This window comes from Nicotiana sylvestris, chromosome 1 (genome assembly GCF_000393655.2).
Source record: "Nicotiana sylvestris chromosome 1, ASM39365v2, whole genome shotgun sequence".
Lineage (NCBI taxonomy): Eukaryota > Viridiplantae > Streptophyta > Magnoliopsida > Solanales > Solanaceae > Nicotiana > Nicotiana sylvestris.
This window is the reverse complement of record NC_091057.1, coordinates 136085450-136111758: the sequence shown is the minus strand read 5'-3', so window position 1 is coordinate 136111758 and position 26309 is coordinate 136085450. Positions and strand designations below refer to the sequence as shown.

Below are 26309 nucleotides of genomic sequence, written 5' to 3'. Positions count from 1 at the left end.
GAGGCGGAAGAATTTTTAAAGAAAATGAAGGCGCAAGATTACTCCATTGTGGAGCAGTTGAGGAAGACCCCGACACAGATCTCATTGTTATCCTTGTTGATCCATTCAGATGAGCATCGCCAGGTATTGATGAAAATCTTGAAATGTAAAGACTGAAATGTATTCCTCTATTATATGGGCGGGCTCCCAACTTCAAAACTTGAAATGTAAAGACTGAAATGTATTTCTCTGTTATATGGGCGGGCTCCCAACTTCAAGACTGGAAAATAAAACACCATTCCTCTTTTCAGGCGGGCTCCTGACTTCAACAACAACTTAAAAATAAAACGCCATTCCTCTCTTCAGGCGGGCTCCTGATTTCAACAACAACTTAGAAAATAAAACGTCATTCCTCTCTTCAGGCGGGCTCCTGACTTCAACCAACAACTTAGCAAATAAAACGTCATTCCTCTCTTCAGGCGGGCTCCTGACTCCAACAACAACTTAAAAATATAACGCCATTCCGATCTCCAGGCGGGCTCCTGACTTCAACAACAACTTAGAACTGCATTCATATTGCCATTGTTCCCCCTTGCCTCCGGCTCCTGACTTCAACAACAACTTAAAAATAAAACGCCATTCCTCTCTTTAGGCGGGCTCCTGACCTCAACTATAAATTAAAATATATAACACCTCCATTCTCCAGGCGGGTTCCTGACTGCGACTACAACTTGAAAATATAACAACCTCCATTCTCCAGGCGGGCTCCTGACTTCGACTATAAATTAAAAAATATAACACCTCCATTCTCCAGCAGGCTCCTGACTTCGACTATAAATTAAAAAATATAACACCTCCATTCTCCAGGCGGGCTCCTGACTTCAACTACAACTTAAAGATATAACACCTCCATTCTCCAGGCGGGCTCCTGACTTCGACTATAAATTAAAAAATATAACACTTCCATTCTCCAGGCGGGCTCCTGACTTCGACTACAACTTGAAAATATAACAACCTCCATTCCCTAGGCGGGCTCCTGACTTCAACAACAACTTCGAAAAATAAAGTGCCATTCCTTTCTTCAGGCGGGCTCCTGACTTCAACAACATCTTTGAAAAAATAAAAACGCCATTCCTTTCTTCAGGCGGGCTCCTGACCTCAACAACAACTTTGAAAATAAAAACGCCATTCCTTTCTTCAGGCGGGCTGGGCTCCTGACCTCAACAACAACTTCGAAAATAAAAATGCCATTCCTTTCTTCAGGCGGGCTCCTGACTTCAACAACAACTTCGAAAAATAAAGCATCATTCCTTTCTTTAGGCGGGCTCCTGACTTCAATCAACAACTTCAAAAAATAAAACGCCATTCCTTTCTTCAGGCAGGCTCCTGACTTCAATCAACAACTTTGAAAAATAAAGCGCCATTCCTTTCTTCAGGCGGGCTCCTGACCTCAACAACAACTTCGAAAATAAAAACGTCATTCCTTTCTTCAGGCGGGATCTGACTTCAATCAACAACTTCGAAAAATAAAACACCATTCCTTTCTTCAGGCGGGCTCCTGACTTCAATCAACAACTTCGAAAAATAAAGTGTCATTCGGGTGGATAGGCATTTTGTAGAGCTGGGTACTTGGAGAGTGAAGCATGTTTTTGGGAGTCCCGTGGAGAGAAGTAGCGTTGGAAAAATATAGCTGGACGACGAGTGATGGAGCTTCTCAGGTGGCTGGGAAAACTGTCATAAGTGGGTAGATATGGAGAGTATGGAGGATCGTCCGTTATTGTGTTAGGTGTTTGGGTAAGGATAGAGTTCAGGAAGCTAGGCGGTGGCGGGGGTGGTGCTTTCCCAGTCATCCATGCCCGATACATGTCTGCCACATGCTGTCTCAACATTTTTACCTCTTCTACCAACCCGTAGTCCTGTTCAACCAGCTGTTTTCGGGCATTGGTACCAACCCACTTAGTTCTGTTGTTCTCTGCCATTGTCTTTTGCCTTTGTGTTGCAGGGAAGCGTTACTTTAGTACCACAACCAACCACCTTTCTGGAGATTGAAAGAGAACAAAATGGGAGCAACCCGGTAGCGTTAGGGTTTTCAACAGATAGGAAAACACACATTGAGGATGCAATGCAACTAGACAGTTAACCCTTTCTATCATGCATTTGCTTCAGTTATGTGCGTCATTCCGATTTCTTATAATTGTGCTCCTTTTGAATGCCTCCCAATCCTTCCTTTATTTTCTTTGTTTTCTCATTTTTTCTCTTTTCTATATATATATATTTTTCTTTTTGATAGTGGTCGAATCTTATGTGGATTGCCTACGTATCATATCCCCGCATGAAACAGACCGTGCGTAGTTCTGATAGATAAGTGCCAAAATGACTGATAAAATTTTTGATTTTCTTTTTTTTCAAATTTTCCATTAAAGAAAAATGTGTTTATTGAAACGACCCATTACAATATTAACGGACTCTAAAAGACATTGTCATCAAAATGGCAATACAACTTAAAAATAGACTAACAGACTCTGACTGACAACTCTGACTGACAAGTACTCCCTTTTTTCTTATCTTTTTTTTTCAAAAATAATTTTCATAAAATATCCGGTCTTGTCAATACGGCTTTTCAGCACTTCGAAGAAGATTTAAAAGTTGTGTTTGCTAACCAGTCAAAACCTTAAAAATGACCAAAGGTGGTGTTATGCAAAGTCAGCCTTTCGGTGTCCCTTTTTGGGAACATTCGGCTATTTTTGACAAGAACGACATCACCCGACATATTTATGACGAAAATTAAAATTTTGACATTTTTGGCTATTTTTGCAAAAAGGGGAGGTTAGACCCGATGAGGGTTGTCCACGTATCTCACACCCTGTGAGAATCAAACCGGCGTAGTTCGGGCCGATAAAACAAACTTCTTTTTGAAAACCAGACTCTTTTCATTGGCAGATAAAACTATATTTTTGTTTTTTTCCCCTTCTTTTTTCATTTTCTCAAAAGTTCGGCAGAGTTTCGACACTATTTGGATATTGGTTTTTTTCATAATAGGCGATTAACTCTCTTTAACCCTCGTAAAAATATTCAAAAGTCGGTCAGCATGCAAGTCCGAAGCAAATAAATGCACAAGTAGCAAGTAAGATGCATCAGGATGGTCTTTTTCATTTTTGGTACACCTGTCCTAGACAGACCCAACCCCTGTGTTGAGCCTCCAAAGTCACATGCACGTAATGCAAACGAACGTTCCTACTAGGGATCCGATATGAAACTGAGTTATTCTAGGTTTATAACCTGGGTATTTGTTCTAGACTGTGTACCCGAGCGGACAGCTCGAGTCGAGGAGGGGGCTACGTACCGGGAACCAAAACGCCATCCGACTTAGTAACTTGTCCGAGCCTCTTTCTTATTTCAAGGTATGACACTAACAGAATAGGGAGTCTCGACCAGCGAGCACATCCCCGAAGGTGAGAAGAGAAGGGTTTCGTACCAGTTTACATATAGTTCAGATAATATCAAAGCGGTAAAAGCAGCATTTAGCACATTAGGCCCAAATATGTAAAGATCAGATAATAAACAAATCCAATTATAACAATTATTCCAAGCTCGAATTCTGAACCCTGAACCAGAGATTCTGGGTTCGTTCCCCAGCAGAGTCGCCAGAGCTGTCACACCTCCTTTTTACCCGCGCCACCACAAAGGGACGCAGAGGGAGTTTTTCCAATTAAAGGACAATCGAAACAAAATTTATTTATTTATTTCAGAGTCGCAACTTGGGAGATTTATGGTGTCCCAAATCACCGGTTGAATCCCGAATCAAGGAAAGGATTGACTCTGTGTTACAGTCCGCGAACCAAAAATCTAAGTAAGGAATTCTGTTAACCCGGGAGAAGGTGTTAGGCATTCCCGAGTTTCGTAGTTCTAATACGGTCGCTCAACTGTCATATTCGGCTTATTTATCTGATTTTAATACATGTTGAAACTATGTGCAAATTTTAACTGTTTACCGCTTTTATTATTATTATTTTTAACGAAAATTGCGACGTCGTGAAAATACATCTCGAACCACGTCACATCAATGTACCCGTGGTTATTGACACATTTCAACTCTGTCGAGATTTGGATTTGGGTCACATAAATGTGCACCCGAGTTTAAGAAAGTAAATTATTAAAGGCGCGCCTAAAGCGACTAGCGTATCATTATTTTGGGGAAGGTCGTGGAATTTTGCTAAACGGCCCATCTCGAAGTCTAAGTATTTAAAATAACCATTTATTGAGGGCCCCGTCGTTTGTACGTTTTATTTGGCGAGGCTCGTCTCATTTTATTTTATTAAAAAGCCAACCTAAAAGTGACTACGATTTTCTATTTGTCTCTAAAATAAAATATAATCCTAATTAATTATTGTGAGATAATGAGATCCACCACCTATCCCTTGGGTATTATCAGTCCATCTTCCATTTAATCTCAGACCCAAATGGCCCAAGCTGTGTGACCCAAGACGCCTCAACTGACCAGGCTTTGGAGGACAGATCGGGAGATCGATTCCCTGAGCTGGGCAACCCGTGCTTTTCCTAAACTATAACCAAACATCTCTGGAAACTGGGCTATCGGCAACCCAGTCACGTAAGGCCCAACAGCAGGCCCAGATCTGTTACACTTATTTCAAATTACTTCACATATGCCCAAATAGTTCACAACAAAATAACAAATTCATACAAGCCAGCTAAAGGCCCAATTCAAAATAAGGTATTATTCAAATCACTACTACTAGATTAACACTCAAATACATTAATACTTCGAACCAGCTGGACTACGGAGTTGAATCAACGAGACACAGACCTCTTTTAAACTTGTCTTTCTTTTTTACGATCACTGGAAACAAATTCATGCTTAACAATACTCATTTAAATTAACACTAACAATTAACGATAGGAAACTAACATTATTCGCTACCACATTACAACATACTGGACTATTTAGAGTGTAGAGTTAACCTGAAAGTCTATGCCACTAAATTCAGTGTTTAACTACCAAATCTATAATCGAATAAGGTGAGATTACTGATCCCATATAGTCCTCGTTAAGTAAACATTCCACAGCTTCAAATTTCATCGAGTGTTAATCATCTCAAAACATATTTCAACTATCATTTATAATGGAATAACAACAGACGCCTCATCCAGCGAGCAACTGCCCAAATACTTTATTTCATGCTTAATCTCAGAGTTACATCATCAGTGAGTTCATGTGTGTACCTGGTGTGTAGAACAGAAAAATGGAGCAACAATAGTAACACAGCAAAATACAGCAGCAGAAAGCCCAACACAGTAGCTTCAACACCTCAATCCAGAAATCCCAGCAACACGGAGAAAACTAGTAAAAATGGAGAAGAAAAATAGTCCGGAAATCTATCTTTGTTTTCTCTTTCTAGCTTTGAACTCTCTCTGGTGTTCCTCCGCTCTCAATATTTCAGAAAATTTGGTTCTATCTTTTTTACTCTCTCTAGAATGAATTCTGTCCCTGTATATCCAGTGTATCCAGAGTGTATATCGAGTGTATACCGCTCTCTCCGCCCCTTTCTTTTTTTCCTCTTTTTTTGAACCCCCTTCTTCCTAAATTTTTTGTTCTATTTATAGCAAAATTTTCAAAATTTTTCAGATTTATTTATTTTTTTTTTTATTATTTTTTTAATTAAAAGAAATCCCACTTACAAATTGCTTTTATTTTTTTAGAAAAAGAAATCCCACCTTTATTTACTTTTATTTTTAAAATTCCAACTTTAATTACTTTTATCTTATTTAAAATCTCACTTTTTATTTTTTTAAAAGAGAATCTCACTTTATTTAACTTTTCTTTAGAAAAACAAACCACTTTCTTTTCCTTTTTCTTTTAAAAATGCTACTTTCATTTACTTTAAATTTTTTAAATTTTCAGATACCTTTATATTTATTTTTTAATTCCAACCTTTTTTTACTTTTTAATTTTTTAAAATTTCCACAAAACTTTTTATATTTTTTAATTTTCTACATTCTTTTACCTTTTTTTAAAAGAGAATTCCACCTATTTTTACTTTTATTTTTTTATTCAATACTTCCCCTTTTCTTATTTTTTAAATCATTCCCGAAATATTTGTTTTTAAAAAAAATAATATTTTCGGATTGTTTCTTTTTATAAAAAAAAAACAAAAAATAATAATAAAAATATTAATAGTGATAATTCACCTTTTAAACTTTTTTTGTATTTTTATCCTATAATAAAAAGTGTAATAAAGCTAAAATAATAGTAGGTTAAACCCCCTAAAATATTTACATAAAAGAAGTGATAAAAAATTAAATGTTGTCAAAAATTAGGTGTTCACATGTATAAGAGGATCATGGATCGCAATATGGTTGATCTTGATCTTAGCCTTAGTGCCACGAGATCTGAGTGGGATGGCCTTCTGACCGAGGTTGATAGGCTCAAATTAGAATTTCAGTGCCGAGCATATTTCCTCATCATTGAAAGACATATTCTATGTATAGCGTGAAGAGAAAACCCTTAGAAGAGGCCAAAGCGGGCATCGTTGATATTGATGATAAAATCGCTAAGGCCCACGAACTGGAATCAATCGCTAGAAGATGCCTCCCGACTTAGCCCGATGCAACTGATTCTTATGATCCACGATCTTGAGCCGACGATAGATCCACCTACTTCTCCTGGGGGTGCTGATGCTTCCCTTCCCCCGAGTTCTGGGGGCTATAGAGTTTAGCTTTTTTCTTTCTTTTCCTTTGTTGTTTTCTTTTTGTATTTTTGTACTTGTGCTACTTGGAACATTTGATAAATAAAAGTATTTTTTAAGCATTGCACTAAAATTTAATTTTTTGCGTCGAATTATACAAGGATTCTGGTGTATTTTTCCCCGATAGCATTTGGGTTCCGGTCATAAACTCTTCTGGAACCAACCCTTTACTATGAGGTTTTCATAAATTTATGTTTATGGTGCTCTTGAAGAGGGCGTCTCATGTTCATTCCGGCACTAGCATTTGAAGTACTTGATTAACTTTCAAATGATAAAATTAATTTATCGTTTGGACAAGAAACAAGGTAGAAATAAAAGGACTTTATTTTATTCCTTCTATCTTAAAAAGTATATAAGCATTCGTTTTGCTGAAGGAAAAGAAAATGCCATTACATGTGGCTAATTTGTACAACTTATTTCTACGGGGCTGGTTGTGCAGTCCCTGGTCTCGATGAGACATTTTTGTTCCCGAATTTTGTAGTCCCAATTTCTGTGGCAATCAGGTTATCGTATTCTCATATCATTCCCCCCCAGTGTTTGAGTGCGAAGAATGCGAATTGGAACACTAGAAGTTTTGCTCCTTTGAGGATTCCACTAGTGAATGATTGGATAATCTTTGGTCCGATAGCAAGCTTCGTTTATCGTTAAGAACTTTTCTATCAAGCCAAAGATTATCTAACCACCCCAATGGCTTATAAGGAAAATACCTGTAAATGGTTGAATAGCCTTCGGTCCGGTGGTAAGTTTTGCTTCCCATTAGGAATTTTTCACTGAGCCAAAGACTATTTAACCATATCGCAGTGATTTATTGTTTCGATGCCTTATCGTTTAAAGGTCTTATTTCTGCTGATGGTGTTTTCTTCGTAGTATGCTTTCCATTACTTCCTCGTTAAAAACCTTGCCAGAAAAATCCAATTGGGACAAAAATTGGACGAAGGGAAAAAGAGTGCAACACATTGTTGTGCTCATCAACAATAATACCTTTTGAGGTGAGTTACATTCCAATTGCTCGGCAATTTGACTCTGTCTTAGTCTGATAGGGGCCTTTCCGTGTCGGACCTAGCTTTCCTGCATTGAGCTCCTGGGTGTTTTGAGTCACCTTTCTTAAAACCAAGTCTCCCACTTTGAAATAGCAGACGATGACCCTTAGATTATAGTACCTTTCCATTATTTATTTCTAGGCCATCATAATTACGTGCGCTAATTCCATGCATTCGTCAAGCAGCTCCAATTTGACTGGCAATGCTTCGTTGTTTGTTTCTTCATCCGCCTGGAAGTACCTTAAGGCCGATTCTCCTACTTTCACTGGAATCAGAGCTTCTACTATGTATTACGAGAGAGAAATGTGTCTCTCCCATGCTTTACTTGGTCGTCATCCGGTATGCCCATAACACTCCCGGTAACTCTTCGGACCACCTACCTTTGGATGCTTCCAATCTCTTTTTGAGATTTTGAGTAATCACCTTATTTGTTGATTCCGCTTGCCCATTTCTGCTTGCATGGTAAGGCGAAGTGGTGATTCTTTTGATTTTCACGTCTTCAAGGAATCTTGTGACCTTTGAGCCTATGAGCTGTGACCTGTTATTGCAACCAATCTCCTTTGGTATTTCGAACTGGAAAATTATGTTTTCCCACGGGAAATCGACCACTTCACGCTCGTCGATTTTCTAGTAAGGACCTGCTTCAACCCACTTCGTAAAATAATCAATTAAAATTAAAAGAAATCTTACCTTCCCGGGAGCTAGTGGCAGCGATCCGACTATATCCATCCCCCATTTCATGAATGGACATGGGGATAATATCGAATATAGTAGTTTGGTCGGTTGGTGCACTAACGGTGCCTAGAGTTGGCACTTGTTGCATTTCTAAATGAACACTTTAACATCTTGTTCCATCCAGGGCCAGTAGTATTCTGCCCTAACTTATTTTAACACCAATGAATCTGCACCTAAATGATTTCCACTAATTCCTTCGTGAACCTCTCTCATGACGTAATTACCCTCGGAGGCTCTTAAGCGTCGGACCAACGAGTCTTGGAACGACCTTCTGTATAACTATCCTCCCTAGAAGCTATAACGAGCTGCTTTGGTGCAGAGTGTCTAGGATGCCTTTGGGTCTTCGAGAATCTTGTCGTGCTCGAGGTAATCGATGATCTCATTTCTCCAGTCCCAGACCAGGTTGGTTGTATTTACTTCATAATAACCATCCACATCTAGTATCGAGTGCATGAGATGTATGTACATACCGAAATCTAATCCATTCATTTCCATGGACGAGCCCAGATTGGCCAATACATCTACTTCTGCATTTTCCTCTCTTAGGATATGATTAATCAACCATTCCCCGAATTATGCGAGTAGAGTTTGAACATTTACCACAAGTTAGGAATCGATTTTGATTTCAATGACCTCAAAGTCTAATACCTGGTCCAGTTCAAGACCTGCAATCAAAGCCTCATATTTGGCTTCATTATTAGTCAAGGGAACAATTTTTATGGCCCGCCTCAGGACTTCTCTCAAGGGCGTGATTAAGACTACCCTGAGCCCGGACCCTTTCACGTTGGAAGCTTCGTCTGTGAACAAGATCCAAACTCTTGATGTCATTTATAACACCATCACTGCTTCCTTTGTGGTCAGAGGAAGCAATCCGGGACTGAAATCGACCACAAAGTCAGCCAAAACTTGTGATTTGATCGTAGTTTTGGGTTTATATTCGATATCAAATTCACTAATCTCGACTGCCCATTTGGCCAATCGACCTGACTTTTTAGGTTTGTGACGAACATTTCGTAGGGGAAAGGTTGTCACCACGACTCTCGGGTGGCATTGAAAATAAGGCCTAAGCTTTCAAGCGCCGACTACGAGAGATAAGGCCAGTATTTTTGAGGTGCGGATAACGATTTTTCGCTCCCGATAAATTATTACTAATGTACTAGATAGGAGATTGCATAACTTCATCTTCCTAGACCATAACGGCACTTACCGTCACCTCTGAGACAGCTAAGTATATTAGCAACTATTCGCCTTCCTTCGGTTTTGATAGCAAATGAGGGCTCGATAGATACCGTTTTAGGATTTTTAGAGCCTGTTAGCATTATAGAGTCTACTTGAAGTTGTTCTTCTTCTTCAGAAGTGAGAATAAGTGATGGAATCTTTTCGAAGACCGAGGAATGAACCTTTTTAGAGTGGCCAGTCTTTCGGTTAGTCTTTGGACTTCTTTCACGTTTGTCAGGTGGTCTGGGATGTCTTTGATTGCGTTAATCTTGTTGGAATTGACTTCGAACCCCCCTTTGTGACACCAGAAAACCTAAAAATTTACCGGAGCTGACTCCAAACACATTTAGGGGTTAAGCTTCATGTTATGCTTCCTTAGGATATCAAAGGTTTCTTGGAGGTGTTTCAAATGGTCACCTGCATTCAAAGACTTAACCAACATATCATCTATGTAATCTTTCATTATTTTCCCTATTTGCTTTTCGAACATTTTGTTCACGACCCTCTGATAAGTGGCTCCGACGTTTTTAAGCCCGAAGGGCATCACATTGTAGCAATATGTGCTAAGTTTGTTATAAACAAAGTTTTTTCTTGATCCTCCGGGTTCATCTTAATTTGATTGTACCCAGAATAGGCATCGAGGAAACTCATCAACTCGTGTTCGGCCATTGCAGCAATCATTTGATCAATGTTTGGCAATAGGAATGAGTCTTTCGGACATGCCTTATTCAAATCCTTATAATCTACGCACATACGAAGTTTATTATTCTTTTTTAGAACTACTACCACGTTAGCTAGCGAGCCGAGATACTTTACCTCCTGATTGAACAGATATCGAGCAATCGAGTTACCTCTTCTTTGACAAACTTGTTTTTGACCTCGGGAATTGGACACTTCTTTTGCTTTACCGACGAGATGTTGGTGTCTAGGCTTAGTTGTGCACAACCACCTCTAGCGGGATACCTATCATATCCGCGTGCGACCATGCAAAACAGTAACTTAGTTTTAAGAAATTCTATATATTCTAACCTGAGCTCGGGGTTTAGTCCTGTCCCCAAGTGGAACTTCCTCTTTAGAAACTTTTCGAACATTGACACTTGTTCGAGTTCTTCTACCATGGATTTGGTCACGTCCAATTCATTTGTTATCTAGAAATATCTTGGTACCTGATGGGATTTCGACTCCTCCTCCCTTTTGTCGTCTTCGTTATTCGGGAGTAGGTGCCGGTTCATGTAATTGCTATGTTGCGTGTTCCTTCCCTTTACTGCTGGAAATTGAGGCCGCATTCCTTTTCCTTGCCGCTAGTTGATCTCCTTGATAAGTGGAGATTTTGACTACTTATTAGCATTTTTTCACTTTTGTTTTAGTCCCAAAGTGTTTAATTGTATTCCCGAAAACCGATAAAATATGCTTAATTGCAGAAGTATTGGAAAATGAGCCACAAAGATGAAACCCAACTCAAGAAGGAGTGATTTTGAACAAGGAAAAAACCAGGCACAAAAGCTCAAGTGCGGATCAATCTACGGCCGCAGAATGCAAAGGAAATCCAACAAAGACTTAGTACAAAGTGCGGACCGCATAATTATTGTGCGGCTGTAGAAGCTATGCTAGAGCTCAAGTTCAGAGAAGTCTCATTTCAAGCCTAAAAGATATGTGGACCACACATTTATTGTGTGGCCGCAGAAATCAGCCATGCGGCCGTACTCAGAATTGTGTGGTCCATAGAAGGACACTACGTGGTCGCGCTCAGATTTTTGCGGACCGTAGAACTTGACATATGACCGCATTCCAAAATTGTGCGGCCGCAGATCCAGCTCCTGTCAAGATCCAAGCGAAGTGCAGACCGCACATGGAATTGTGCGGTCGCAGAACCTCCGAAAGGGCATTTTTGTCCGAAAATTCTAGCTTTGTATAAATAGACTTCTTTCACGAAATTAGGTCAAGTTTTGAGTATCAAAACTCCTGTAGACTTTTTTCTTAATTGCTTTAGACAAATTTAGCTTACTTTAGTGATTTAACATTGTATTTTTGTCTTTTAATCTTTCAATATGAGTTTAATTATCTTTTCTTCTTCTATTTCTTTTATTTAAGTAGGAGTAGCTAAATTTCTAGCTAGGGTTGTGACCCAATCCTAGTGTATAAACCTAATGGGTGTTTAATTTATAGCTTGTTTATGGTTGGGTGTTGATTATTTAGCCTTGTTCTTGTTTTTTATTATAGAATTAATGGTTCCAAACATTAGTTCATGCCTATTTGACTTGGTCTCTATTTGAGAAAGAAAGACTTAGTCTAGGAAAACTTGGCTAACAAGAATTTGGGACGAAATCAAGAGATTGATATTCCCAATTAAAGGGTAGAACCTAGGGACAGTAAAACCCAACTTGAGCATATTATCAACTGTTTGGTTCAATACCCATTTGGACTTGATAAAGCCAAATTGGGCAAAATCACTCTCTTACTAAGCGGTATTGGGTGGGTACTTGAGTGTTGATATCTATAATACACTCCGACCAATAAAACAAGCTTTAAGGTTTACAACCCGTTAGGCAAACACCTAGGTGAAGGTCATAGCCCTAGGCCTTTTACAATATTTGAAAACAACTACAAAAATACTATTTCTTAGTTTCAATTACTTATTTTCAATCTTAGTTTAATTTAGCTATATAACCAACCAAATTTTTGGAAGTGTAATCAAAGATAGTTCAAACTCATATACCGTAATATATACTCCTAAATCCCAATCTCATAGCTCCCTATGGAATTTTACCCCGACTCTGTTGGGTATTACTATTGCATCGACCGTTTCATATCCTCGAATACAGGTTTGACTTGGACGAGATCAATTTTTTGGCTCCGTTGCCGGGGAGCTAAAAATGGATTTAGCTATATATATAGTTTTGTGTGTGAATAGTCATCTTTTTCTTCCGAGTTACTAATCTTTTTGTGAAACAATTGTAGGTGAACAATGGCTCTCAACAACAATGATCCTCTTGAAAACATGCCTATGTGGGATGTAGACGTGGAAGATGATCAAGTTGAAGAGGTTCCTCTTTAATCTCAAGCAAATAGACGAGGCCGACTACTCAAGACAACGTTTCCGTTCCACCCCCACCTCTACAAAGAGCGGCTCCGCACTGGGTGTTGCCAAATGAAGGATATGCAAGTGCCATAGTCCCGCCCCATATTAGGGCGGACAACTTTTAAATCACAAATGTTATGCTTACATTGTTAGAGCAACAAGGATTCTTCACCGGGGCTCCGAATCAAAATGTGTACAAGCACTTGAAAGGGTTTGTGGACTTTGGGGAGTAAACAGACAAACGTCTCAGAGGATGCTTTACAGTTGAGGCGATTTCCTTTTTCTCTAAGGGGGAAGGCCTTGGATTGGTTAGAGAGGTTGCCAAATCATTCTATCCATACATTGGATGAACTAGCCGAGAAATTTATTTCCAAGTTCTTTTCTCCCGGGCATATGGCTACTCTTAGGGATGAGATTCTAGCTTTCAAACAAGAACCCAATGAGCCTTTGCATGAGATATGGGAGAGGTACTGAACTATGGTGAAAGAGTGCCCAAACAATGACATGACGGAGGCTATGATTCAAAAAACTTTCTATTGGGGGATCAATACTAACAATCAATGCGTGGTTAACCAACTTGCCGGTGGAAATTTCATGACAACACCGTATGCAGAAGCTTGTGAGATTCTAGATGAAATGGAGGATACTTCATCGGCATGGCAAAGTAGAGCAAATGCTCCTCAAGGTGATTCAAATATGATTAAATTGCATAAAGAATTATATGATCATGGGCAAGCAATTGCCGAGTTGACCACCACAATGAATCAACTAGCCAAGGCTCAACTTCAAAAAGTGCAAGGTCCTAAGCAAGTCAATGCAATAGAGGGATTTAGTATGATGGTAAACAAGAGAAGGCAAAAGGGTCCTCAAGTGCAAAACCATGTGGAAAATTTTGTGCAAAATGATAGTGGGTTTGATCAAGATGAACCATACAATGAACAAGAGGAGGAAGTACAATATATGAACAACTTCCAGGGCAAAGAAACAACTCTCAAGGCCCGAATCAACAACAATGGCGACCTCAAGAAAATCAAGAGAATTGAAATTCAAACAACTAAGGTAATTGGAATGGTGGTAATAACCAAGGGAATTGGAACAATCAAAACAATCAAGAGAATTGGAATGGTCAAAATAACCAAGGCAATTGGAGTTGCAATAGTCAAGGATATTGGGGAGGCAACAACCAATGAGGGTGGAACAATAACCAAGGAAATCGGGGATCGGGTTTTCAAAGGCCCCAGATGTATCAACAACTAATCAACCCACCTCCCTATCCTTCCCAACGTCTGAGTTCTTCTAACAATGAGATGGGCCGAATTGAGAACATGTTCAAACAAATGAAGGAGAAGAATGTCAACTCCTATGCTCAACTAGCCTCTCACAATACTTCAATTCGCAATTTGGAAGTTCAAATGGGGGCAAATCTAAGCTTTAAACACTCGTACTAAATGGGAACTACCAAGTGATACATTGGTGAACCCAAAGGATGGGAACAACACGGGCCATGCCATGGCCGTTACTACAAGGATTGGAAAAGGTAGGGATGTAACCACCTCAAGTCAAAAGAAAATTGTGGATGATGAGCAATTGGTACAAGAAGATGAGATGTCAAGCAATAAATTGCAAGTAAATGATGAGGTGAGAACTGATATTTATGACAATGTGGAGGAGACTAAAGTGGAAGTGAACCCATCCAGGGAGCACATTATTGACATATCAGAACCGGTAATGCTAAAGGCTAAGGCACCAATGCCAAGGCCTCCTCATCCACACCCTAAAAGGCTTGCCAAGAAAAATGGCGAGAACCAATTCAAAAAGTTCATTGACATAATGAAGAGTCTATCCATCAACGTGCCATTGGTTGAGGCTTTGGAGCAAATGCCCAGTTATGCAAAGTTGATGAAGGACTTAGTGACAAAAAAGAGGTCAATGAATTGTGAAACTATAAAGATGACTCATCAAGTGCACTCACTGGCTCCTAAATTGGAAGATTCGGGTGCTTTCACAATCCCTTGTACAATTTGGAGTGCCGACTTTGCTAAAGCTCTTTGTGATCTTGGGGAAAGTATCAACTTGATGCCCTATTCAGTTTTTAAGACTTTGGGAGTTGGGAAACCAAGACCCAAATCCATAAGATTACAAATGTCGGATCGTACCATGAAGAGACCGTTGGGTATCATTGATGATATATTGGTTCTTGTTGATAAATTCATCTTTCCGGCGGATTTTGTTTTTCTTGATTGTGAGGTTGATTACAAGGTGCCGATCATTCTTGGGAGACCTTTCCTTACTACGAGGAAGGCTTTAGTTGATCTTGAAGCGGGAGAGCTTACCTTCCGGTTTGGTGATGATAAAGTGGTTTCTATGTATGCAAGTCTATGAGACAACCTAATAGAAATAAGGTGTGCTCATTCGTGGGCTTAGTGACTGATGTGATTATTGATGAAACAAGTGTCGTGATGCAAGTTGATGATACTTTGGAGACCGTATTGCTCAATTGTGATGATAAAAAAATGGAGGGTTATGTGGAATGTGTGAACGTTTGCAAGGAATGGGGTCATAAACTTATGAGCCCCGCAAATTGTCCTTGGATCATGAGAATAGCAACACTCCTCCAACAAAGACTTCAATTGAGGAGCCTCCCATTTGGGAGTTGAAGCCATTTCCCCCACATCTTCGGTATGAATTTCTTGGCCCTTATTCTACTCTACCGGTTATTCTTTCCTCTTGTTTGACTAATGTGCAGGTAGACTCCACATTGGCGGTGCTACAAAAGAGGAAGAGGTCTATTTGATGGAATTTGGCGGATATTTGGGGGATAAGTCCGGCATTTTGCATGTATAAGATTAATTTGGAGGAAGGTGCCAAACCATCTATTAAACATCAAAGGAGACTCAATGAGGCCATGCAAGAGGTTGTCAAAAAGAAGGTCATCAAGTGGTTAAAGGCTGGGGTTGTGTACCCCATTTCCGATAGTCTGTGAGCTTCTTCGGTTCAATGTGTCCCAAAGAAAGGGGGCATGACGGTGGTCACCAATGATAAGAATGAGTCGATTCCTATAAGAAAGGTAACCGGGTGGAGAGTGTGTATGGACTATCGCAAGCTCAACAAAGTCACAAGGAAGTATCATTTCCCACTTCCCTTCCTAGATCAAATGCTTGATAGATTGGCCAACCGTGCTTTCTATTATTTTCTTGTTGAGTATTTTGTCTACAATCAAATTCTTATTGTTCCGAATGATCAAGAGAAAATTACTTTCACATGCTATTATGGTACTTTCTAATTCTCGCAGATGTCATTTGGGTTGTGTAATGTACCGGCGATTTTTCAAAGGTGTATGATGGCTATCTTCACGGACATGGTGGAGGATTTTCTTGAAGTCATCGTGGATGATTTTTTCATGGTCAGGGATTCATTTGATGATTGTCTAGCACATTTGGACAAAATGTTGGCAAGATGTGAAGAAACAAACTTGGTGCTCAATTGGGAGAAATGTCATTTCATGGTTTACGAAAGCATTGTCCTTGGCCAAGAGATCTCAAAGAATGGCATTGAAGTCGACAAGGCAATGGTTGAGATGATTTCTAAACTTCCACCTCCAACTTCAGTCAAAGGCGTGTGGAGTTTCTTAGGCCACACGGGATTTTACCGTCGGTTCATCAAGGACTTCTCTAAAGTGGTAAATCCATTGTACAAGATTTTGTAGAAGGATGCCAAGTTCCATTTCAATGATGATTGCATGAGAGCTTTTGAGTTGCTAAAGCTCAAGTTGACTACTAATCCTATCATTACCGCTCCAAATTGGAGTGTTCCTTTTGAGCTTATGTGTGATGCAAGTGATGTAACGCTGGGTGCCATTTTGGGGCAACGCATCAACAAAATTATTCATCCGGTTTATTATGCAAGCAAGACAATGAATAGTACCCAAGTCAACTACACCGTTACGGAAAAAGAGCTCCTTTCCATTGTGTTTGCTATGGAGAAGTTACACCCATACTTGATGGATGCAAAAGTGATTATTCGTATGGATAATGTGGCACTTCATTATATCATTAGCAAGAAAGATTCCAAAGCCCGTTTGATGATATGGGTACTATTATTGCTAGAGTTTGATATTGATATCCAAGATCAGAAAGGGAGTGAAAACCAAGTGGCAGACCACTTGTCCCATTTGGAGAAGGAGAAGAGGCTGCATGATGGCCTTGAAATCAATGACTCCTTCCCTGATGAGCAGATTTTGGATATTTCTATGAAGGATGGGCCTTGTTTCGTGGATTTGGAAAATTATCTTGTGAGTGGTATCATTCCGATTGAGTTCTCTTCAAACCAAAGGAAGAAGCTCACGCGGGATTATCAAGACTACTATTTGGATGAACTGTACCTTTTCTGGATTTGTACTGATTAGGAGATGTGTACCGGATGAGGAACAAGTAAAAATTCTTGGGGCTTGTCATTCTTCACTTTATGGTGGTCACCATGGTGGAGCAAGAACGACGGCCAAAGTCTTAATTTGCGGTTTCTATTGGCCCATCTCTACAAGGATGCAAGTAAGCTTGTCAAGTGTTGTGATGAATGCCAAAGGGACAGTGGAATCTCAAAGAAAAATGAAATGCCTCTCACCACTATCTTGGAGATTGACATTTTTGATGTATGGAGTATTGACTTCAAGGGTCCGTTTGTGAGTTCTTGTGGAAACACCTACATCTTGGTCGCAGTTGATTATGTGTCCAAATGGGTTGAAGCTGTTGCTTTGCCCAACAATGAAGCGAGAAGCGTGGTGGCATTTTTGAAGAAGAACATCTTTACAAGATTTGGTACTCCAAGGGCTATCATAAGTGATGGGGGTTCACATTTTTGCAACAAGACTTTCGACACCTTACTCACCAAGTATGGTGTCACTCACAAAGTTACGATCCCCTATCATCCTCAAGCAAGTGGTTAAGTGGAGGTCTCCAATTGGAAGATAAAGAGTATTTTTTCAAAGACAGTAAATGCCAATTGGACGGATTGGTCAAAGAAACTTGATGATGCTTTATGGACTTATAGGACGGCTTACAAAACACCGATTGGAATGTCCCCATACCGGTTGGTGTTTGGGAAGATTGTCATCTTCCGGTGGAACTTGATCATAAAGACATGTGGGATTTGAAGAAGTTGAACCTTGCGTGGGATGTCGCCGCCAACTTAAGGGTGGCACAATTAAATGAGCTAGATGAGTTCCGGTACCATGCATATACAAATTCATCCTTATACAAGGAGAAGATGAAGTACCTACATGACAAGTACATTCGGAACAAGGAGTTTAAAGAAGGTGATCTTGTATTGTTGTTCGATTCTCGATTATGGATGTTTCCGGGAAAGTTGAAGTCTAAATGGAGTGGCCCGTTTGAGGTTGTTAGTATGACACCCTTTGGTTCATTGGACTTGAAAAATAAAATGATGAAGTGTTTAGAGTCAATGGTCACCTAGTGAAGCACTATTTGAGAAAAGTTGATGATAGCCATATTGTGGTGGTTCTTCATTTCAAGTGATTGGTAATCGGAGTCGTGCCGCAACGTTAAATCAGGCGCTTCTTGGGAGGCAACCCATGTGTATTTTTCTTTTTCTTTTCCTTCTTCATTAGATAGGTCTTGTTTTGTGCTAATTGGTTTTGAAGTGTGTTGCAGGAATGAGTATGCTTTGTAGAGACCATGCTCAGAAAAATTGGCTAAGTGTGGAAAATGTGTGGACATCACAAAATTGACAGCCACAGCAGAATGGACTCTGTGGCCACACAATTCTTGTGCGGACTGCACAACTAGGAAGCTAAAATTGCACACTCTCTGAAGTTTGTCTGTCAAACAAAAGGCCAAATTGCGGCCGTATAAGGAATTGTGCGATCTGCATAGAATTCTGCGGCCGTACTTAAAAATGTGTGGACCGTAGAATCATCTAAGGGTAAAATGGTATCAGGTAAAGGAGTGCAGCCACATATGAAATTGTGCAGACCGCACTCATCTCTTGAACCATTGCCAAATTGTGTCAGGTATAAATTGAAGGATTCATTCTCCTGTTCAAACTTTACGAACTCTGAAAACCTAACACTAGGAAAAGCACAGTGCACTCATCTATTTCACGCACTGTCACTAAATTTCATCATCTTTATTCTTCCTTAGCATCATCTCATTGCCGATATGTTCAATTCATCTTTAAATTTTTTCAATTTTCATAAATATGTTCTTAATTAGTTAAGTATTGTTAGTTTGTATGAGTCCACCAAACAGTAGAGTACCTGGTCCTCTATGAGGTTATGCTGAGAATGCTAGTAAAACTGTAAGTGAGAGAGAGACATAAGATTTTTACGTGGAAAAATCCCAACTCAAGGGGACAAAAAATCACGACCTACACCTGTAGGCTTTCAACTTCACTAACTTGTAAACACTTATTACAAGCCACTTTGTAATAACTCTATTACAAAGGATTCAACTCAACTAACTTGTGGCACTCTCACCACAAGCCACTTTGTGACTCTCTAGTTACAAAGACTTTGACTAATTTGTGATACTCTCACCACAAGCCACTTTGTCACTCTCTAGTGACAAAGAATTTAACTTATGACTAAACCTAGTCACAACATAAACTCAGAGAGTTTACAGATTTTACAAGAGGATTCCTAATCAACGCTTCTGGCTAAGCAGTTTAGGAGATACAATAAGAACAATCACAAAGTTACAACTCAACTAAGGACAACAAGATACTAACTTTAGGAACTGGTCCGTAGTAGCGTTCAACTTTGTTCTTTAAGCTCATGAGAATTGATTTCTCTGTTTTTGCAAAAGGCTTGAATAAGAAACAGAAGTATTCAAGTGATGTTTTGATATAAACTCAGTGTTGATAGACCTTGATGACATCACTTGAAATGATGTAAGCACTTTAGTTGGTCAAGGAATAAGTGGGCACTGGCAGTGCAGTGTAGGCAGAAACAGTATAGGCAGTCACGTCTTTCAGCTGTGTCTCATTGACCTCATGCTGCTATAAGGGAACATCAAATGTATCAGGTCCTTGTTTGGTTCTCTATCCTCTGAAGCCATAGCAGTTCACATTGAGCTGGAATCTATTAACTTGTAGTGCAACCCAAGTATGTCAGGTTCCCTATCTGGTTCTTGATAAAGTTTGTTAGATCATCAAAACATAAGTCAAAGACATTGAGAAACCTATCAATTTTCCCCTTTTTGATGATGACAAACTTAAACAAATAACGTTGTTATTTAGAGCAAGATGAACCAGATTAAGTAACAGGACAACACAAATTTCACAAGTTCCCCTAACTTTATGCCTTCCTTATTTCACATTAGTTCCCCCTGACTTTATGACTTATTTATTCCCCCTTTTGGCATCATTAAAAAGGCACAAACAGATAAACATTACAAAGAAGTCTAGCCGAGCTAACTCATGCCACATATATGCACACAACATGATAGAGAATAGAAATATAGAATTGAAGCAATGAGATAATAAAAGAGGATAGATTTAATATAAATAAAATTTAATATGCCTTTGCTTAAAAAGCAAAGGCAACATTGGACTGTTAAGACGGGAGCAATATTGTTTCATCCCGACCACATCAGAAAAAACAAAATATCTGCCAAAAAAAAAAAAAATTAAAGGACATTTCCAGAAACTGATCACTGAAGGGGTACTTAGGGGGCACTAGGAGTAGAGGGCTTGGAAGTTGCAGCAAGTGTTTGGAGAACAAGGTCTATTTAGGTATTGGCCAACTTTTGCTCATTAAGCAGTTCTGCTTTCAAGTTCTCTACTTGCGCCCTGAGATCAACATTCTCTTTTGTCAAACGAGCTATTTCATCATTTGACGCCGGAACCCATCGGGCTTGCTGACCTTCCAGGATAGCATTCCTGGCCTTCAACCGACGAATCTCCTCTGCTGTACTGTTCTGAGCATTAATAAGTTGTGAGAGAGTTGATGTACTTCCTACCCCCCTCATTCTTTTCTATGCACTCGCATTCTTCCAATGTTGTCTGTGAGAAGGTCTACTTCTTAGTCCCCACCTTGCCTGGCCCTAGTGGCACCTCAAAGAATTTAAACACTCGCGTAAGCTGAACCCATAGGGAAGGCCATGATTACCATATTTGAAGGTGGCGACCTTTCGCATATGTTCAATTATAATAGCAGGCAGGCTCACATGAGTAAAGCTATCCAGTTGCTCCATCAAGAAAAAGTCAGACTTAGAAGTCACTAACCTCCTTTCAGCTCGAGGTAATAGAACTTTATTTACCAATTCGAACAACAACTGCTAGACAGGGAGTAACGCTTTCTTATGGATCTGGTCCCCATTCTGGTTTGCATTGTCTTTGACCACAGTATTTCTGATGTTAAACTGACACACATTCTTTACACTGGACACACCAGATGTAGGAACTTTAAGAATTTCTCCAAGCAACTTTACATCAAACACGATAACTACTCCATTCACCAAAGCACAAATGTGGTCTGTCTCAACGGGAAAGAGGCTAGCAAAGAATTTTTTTACCTCATCCTTATATGCCTTAGGTGCATCTATTTGGAATAGATGCGCCCATCGTTGAAACTCAACCATTTCAAGAATTTGTCGCATAACAGCCATCTCAGAGATTGCTGGGTCAAAGGTACGACCCAGTAGAACCTTTTGGTGCCTCAGGCATTCTGACCCAAGGCTGACTTCACTTCTTATCCTCTCACAGAACTAGGTTCTTGAAAAATTTTAGACTTTCGTTTGCCGGATTTCCCACCACTGGATTTCTCCTTTCCTTTGGATTTGACTAATACATCTTCGTCAGACATCGAGAGATCACTCACAACATCCTTCAACTTGGAACTAGAGGGTGAAGCTTTCTCGATTGAAGAAAGTGCTTCTTTTTTTGAGACTGTCTAACCAGTGAACCAGGTTCATCTGGTGTTTCCTCTTCCACCTCTACCACAGGGATCACCTTATCACTTACGGGCATACCATCATTCACCAGCTTCCTCATTTGCTTCTTACTACCCTTTTTGCTTTTTTGAAGGGCAGAGTCGTATGCCACCTTAGCTTGCAACCTGGTAGTGGGTCGCTTGGTGGAAGACTCAAGGGTGGACACCACCCTTCACTTTACTATGAACGCATCCAGAGCTAGGTTGTCTAAATCCTCCTCATCAATTGACCTCATCTCAGGTGCCTATATTTCCAAGGGCACAACATCGAAAGCAGGCAGAACTGTCCTGGGAATGAGAACCCTAACCTGGGTCCTCCGGAGAGGGGTTAGGTTCCCCATGTGAGGGCCCAGTAGTATCTGCTAGTGCAGCGCCTTCAATAGTGACAATTGCCCCTTCGTCCCCCATACCTTAAACCTTATTTTTCTGGGAGATGATCTCATGCAGTACACCATCAGCAAATACCACAAAGACAGTTACAACATTTTCTTCCTCAATCGGCACTACTGCCACCATGGAATCGGTAGCAACAATGGCTGAACCCTCTGTTACATTAGGGTTTTTTACCTTGTTCACCACTTGGTCTTTGATTAGTGGGAACCTTAGAAGGTGGAGAGGAAGGATCAACAATTTTAGAGGTTTCTGAAATAGAGATATACAGGGAATCTGGGTGAGGTGTGATTTTAGCAGGAAGGGTAAGAGTGATTAAAGAGGGCTCAATAGAGGTAGAGGACTCCACAGGTATTTCAGTAATAGGTATGACCGAGGCAGTGAGATCGGAGTTTGTATCAACCATTGGAAAGATGGAGCGAATGTGCTTTGGGAAGTTCGAATAGAAGACTTATGGTTTGTGGAGAACAAAAATAGGGGTTTTATTAAGAATGGATAATTATGAAGAGAGAGAGAGATATGCACCAATTCTGAAATGACGGTTGAGCGTGGAGAAGTGCAACGTTTCAGAGGAAGATGGAATGATTTGAAGTGAAGAGACGTGACAGCAGGATCTAAAAAGTTGGATGACATGGTAGTTGTGTTTATTACCTTTTTAAAGACGTGTATTAAAGAATGCGCAGAATGTTCTTGACCTATTATTTGAAAATATTAATCCTTGTTTATCATCCATGCACTGCATCTAGCTTCTATAATCATCATGTGTGTTTACCTACAATGGTATTGAAGTGAGTTAGACGGGGCCAGAAAACACTTTTAGCCAACTTTTCTTGAAGATAATTTCCATAGCCAAATAATGAGGAATCAGGTTCTCAATTGGGCTTTGAAAGCCCCAAATTCACTCTGTTTCTTTCAAAGTGTTCCCTACTTAATGTCTTGGTAAAGATGTCTGCAATTTGATCTTCTGTGCTACAGAACTTCATACATATCAACCATTTCTCCATATTGTCCCTCAGAAAGTGATGCCTCACATCAATATGCTTCGTCCTTTTGTGTTGAACTGGATTCTTGGCCATGCTGAGTGCACTTGTGTTATCACATAGAAGGGGCACACCCTCAGTGAGTACCCCAAAGTCCTCCAGTTGCTACTTGATCCACAAAAGTTGTGCACAACAGGATGCTGCGGCTACATATTCTGCTTCAGCTGTTGAAAGAGCCATTGAGTTTTGCTTCTTGTGCCCCAAGAGATAAGACATGAACCTAGGAAGTGAGCCATTCCAGAAGTACTTTTACTGTCCATAAGATAACCTGCATAGTCTGCATCAGCATATCCAATGAGATTAAAACTGTCACCTGAGGGATAATAAAGGACCAGGTCCTGTGTTCCTTTAAGATATCTCAGAATCTTTTGGCTGCCTTCAAATGATATTCCTTGGGATTTGATTGAAATCTTGCACATAGCCCCACACTGAAGATAATATCAGGTCTACTTGTAGTAAGATAGAGAAGAGACCCAATAATGCCTCTATACATGGTTTGATTCATAGGAGACCCAACTTCATTCATGTCTAGTCGAGTGGCCGTAGTAATGGGAGTGTCTATCACCTTTGATGCTTCCATGTCAAACCTCTTCAAGAGCTCCCTGATGTATTTTTGCTGACAAATAAATGTACCCTTCGGGGACTGTTTTACTTGAAGACCCAAGAAGAAGTTTAGTTCCCCCATCATACTCATTTCAAACTCACTTCCCATGAGTTTTGCAAATTCTTCACACAGAGAATCAGCTGTTGCCCCAAAAATGATGTCATCAACATAGAAATGAACAATGAGCAGGTTCCTTCCCCATTTCTTTAGGAACAAGGTGTTGTCAATTTTCCCTCTTTTAAAGACATTTTCCAAGAGAAAATTTGATAGCCTTTCATACCAAGCTCGAGGAGCTTGCTTCAGCCCATACAATGCTTTATCCAGTTTAAACACATATTCAGGGTGTTCATGACATTCAAACCCTGGAGGTTGCTTCACATAGACTTCAACCTTAAGAAGTCCATTCAGAAATGCACTTTTGACATCCATTTGGAACAAGGTGAATTCCATATAAGATGCAAAAGCAATTAGAATTCTAATATCTTCCATGCGAGCGTTCGGAGAAAACATTTCATCATAGTCAATCCCTTCCTCCTAATTGTAGCCTTGAACCACTAGCCTGGGCTTGTTCCTTGTGGTATTCCCATGTTCATCAAGCTTGTTCCTGAATACCCACCTGGTTCCTATAATGGTTCGATCTGAGGGTCTGGGCACCAGGTGCTAGACATTGTTCTTTTCAAACTGATGTAACTCGTCTTGCATGGCTGTAATCCAATCTGCATCTTTCAAGGCTTCCTTGATATTCTTGGGTTCTATTTGGGAGATAAAGGCAGAGAAGAAGTAAATTTCTGGCTTTTGACCTGGTTTGTACTCTGGAATCTAGAGGGGTAATTATGTTTTCAAGAGGATGAGAGATTTTATGTCTCCAGTTAGACGTCTGAGGTTCATTTAGAGAGAGTGTGGGTACATTTGACTAGTTTTCCTGAATTCTTCTCTCAGGTGCTAGTGGAGTACCCTAAACTGAATCAACCACTGTTTCTTCAGCTTCAGTGGTTGTAATTGAAGTACCTAGTTCCATTGAAGATGATATAGTATTGTCTTCACTCAACTCTTTTACTTGACTCATCATATCTGCCTTTCCATTTGCCATGTCAGTGACTTCACCAGGGACTAGTAAGGGTTCTCCATCTTGATCTTCTTCAGCATTCTTCTCACAAGATGGATAAGACTCATCAAAGATAACATGAACACTTTCCTCAACATATTGAGTCCGCTTATTATATATCTTTTATGCTTTGCTTTGAGAAGAGTAGCCCAGAAATATTCCTTCATCATTCTTGGCATCGAATTTTACAAGCTGATCCTTTCCATTATTGAGAACATAGCATTTGCACCCAAAGGTTCTTAGGTGAGTCAGCTTGGGTTTCCTTCCATTCAGCATCTCATATGGGGTTTTGTTCAGGAGGGATCTGATCATGCACCTGTTCACCAAGTAGCAAACAGTGTTGATGGCTACAGCCCAGAAGTTCTTTGCAATTCCACTGTCGATTAGCATTGTTCTTGACATCTCTTCTAGAGTTTTGTTCTTCCTTTCCACTACTCCATTTTGCTGAGGAGTTCTAGGAGCTGAGAAGTTGTGGGTGATGCCATTTTCATTGCAAAACTCATCAAATTTGGCATTATCAAATTCTGTTCCATGATCTGACCTAATGCATGCGACTCTAGACTCCATCTTCACCTGGATTTTCTTCACAAAGGCCACAAACACCTCAAAGGTTTCATCTTTAGTTCTAAGAAATAGAGTCCATGTGAATCTGAAATAGTCATCCACTATCACAAAGATGTATCTTTTTCCTCCTCTACTTTGCACTCTCATAGGACCACATAGGTCCATATGCAAGAGCTCTAGTGGCTTTGAGGTGCTCACATCCCCTTTTGGCATAAAAGAGGACTTCACATGTTTTCCTCTAGCACAGGCATCACAGATTTTTTCCACCTTGAACTTTGACATGGGTAGACTATGGACCAGGTCCTTCTAAATTAGTTTATTCAGAAGAAAAAAGTTTACGTGCCTCAGTCTTCTATGCCACAGTTCAGCATCATCATCGATAACTTTCAAACAACTCAGATAACCACTTTGTAAGGACTCGAAATCAGCAACATAGATGTTTTGGTATCTTTTGGCTACAAGTAACACTTCACCAACTACCAGATCAGTAACTGTACATATCTTGGACAAGAATTTCACCTTGTTTCCTTTATCACAAATCTAAGAGACACTCAAGAGACTGTACTTAAGGCCTTTGACATAGTACAGATTTTCAATAGAATGAGTGAGTGACTTTCCGACTTTTCCAACTCCAAGAATGTACCCTTTTTTCCCATTTCCAAAGGATACACTCCCTCCTTGCAGGAATTTTAGTAAAAGAAAGTCCATGGTGTTCGCAGTCATGTGCTTTGAACACACACTATCCATGAACCATTGTTGACCGCTTCCTTTCACTTTTCCCTGCATAAGAAGATCAAGAGTTAGTTTTAGAAACCCAAGCAATTTTTGATCCCTTGTAGTAGGCAAG

At 39.9% G+C, this 26309-nt stretch overlaps 1 protein-coding gene across 1 annotated transcript; it reads left to right on the top strand.

The window, feature by feature from the left end:
* Positions 1–14324: 14324 nt before the first annotated feature.
* On the top strand, positions 14325–18284 carry LOC104242233 (uncharacterized). The gene is made up of 6 exons (XM_070153636.1): positions 14325–15189; positions 15562–15653; positions 16108–16494; positions 16579–17192; positions 17301–17493; positions 17862–18284. Exons 1-6 carry the CDS (start codon positions 14325–14327, stop codon positions 18282–18284), a joined length of 2574 nt encoding a protein of 857 aa, XP_070009737.1.
* The last annotated feature ends 8025 nt before the right edge of the window (positions 18285–26309 follow it).

Coding starts and splice junctions, on each gene's coding strand:
- LOC104242233 (XM_070153636.1), top strand. CDS start 14,325: ATGGCCGTTACTACAAGGATTGGAAAAGGTAGGGATGTAACCACCTCA. Junction 15,654..16,107: donor ATAAGTCCGGCATTTTGCAT/GTATAAGATTAA, acceptor TAATTCTCGCAG/ATGTCATTTGGGTTGTGTAA. Junction 17,494..17,861: donor TTGACTTCAAGGGTCCGTTT/GTGAGTTCTTGT, acceptor ATGGACTTATAG/GACGGCTTACAAAACACCGA.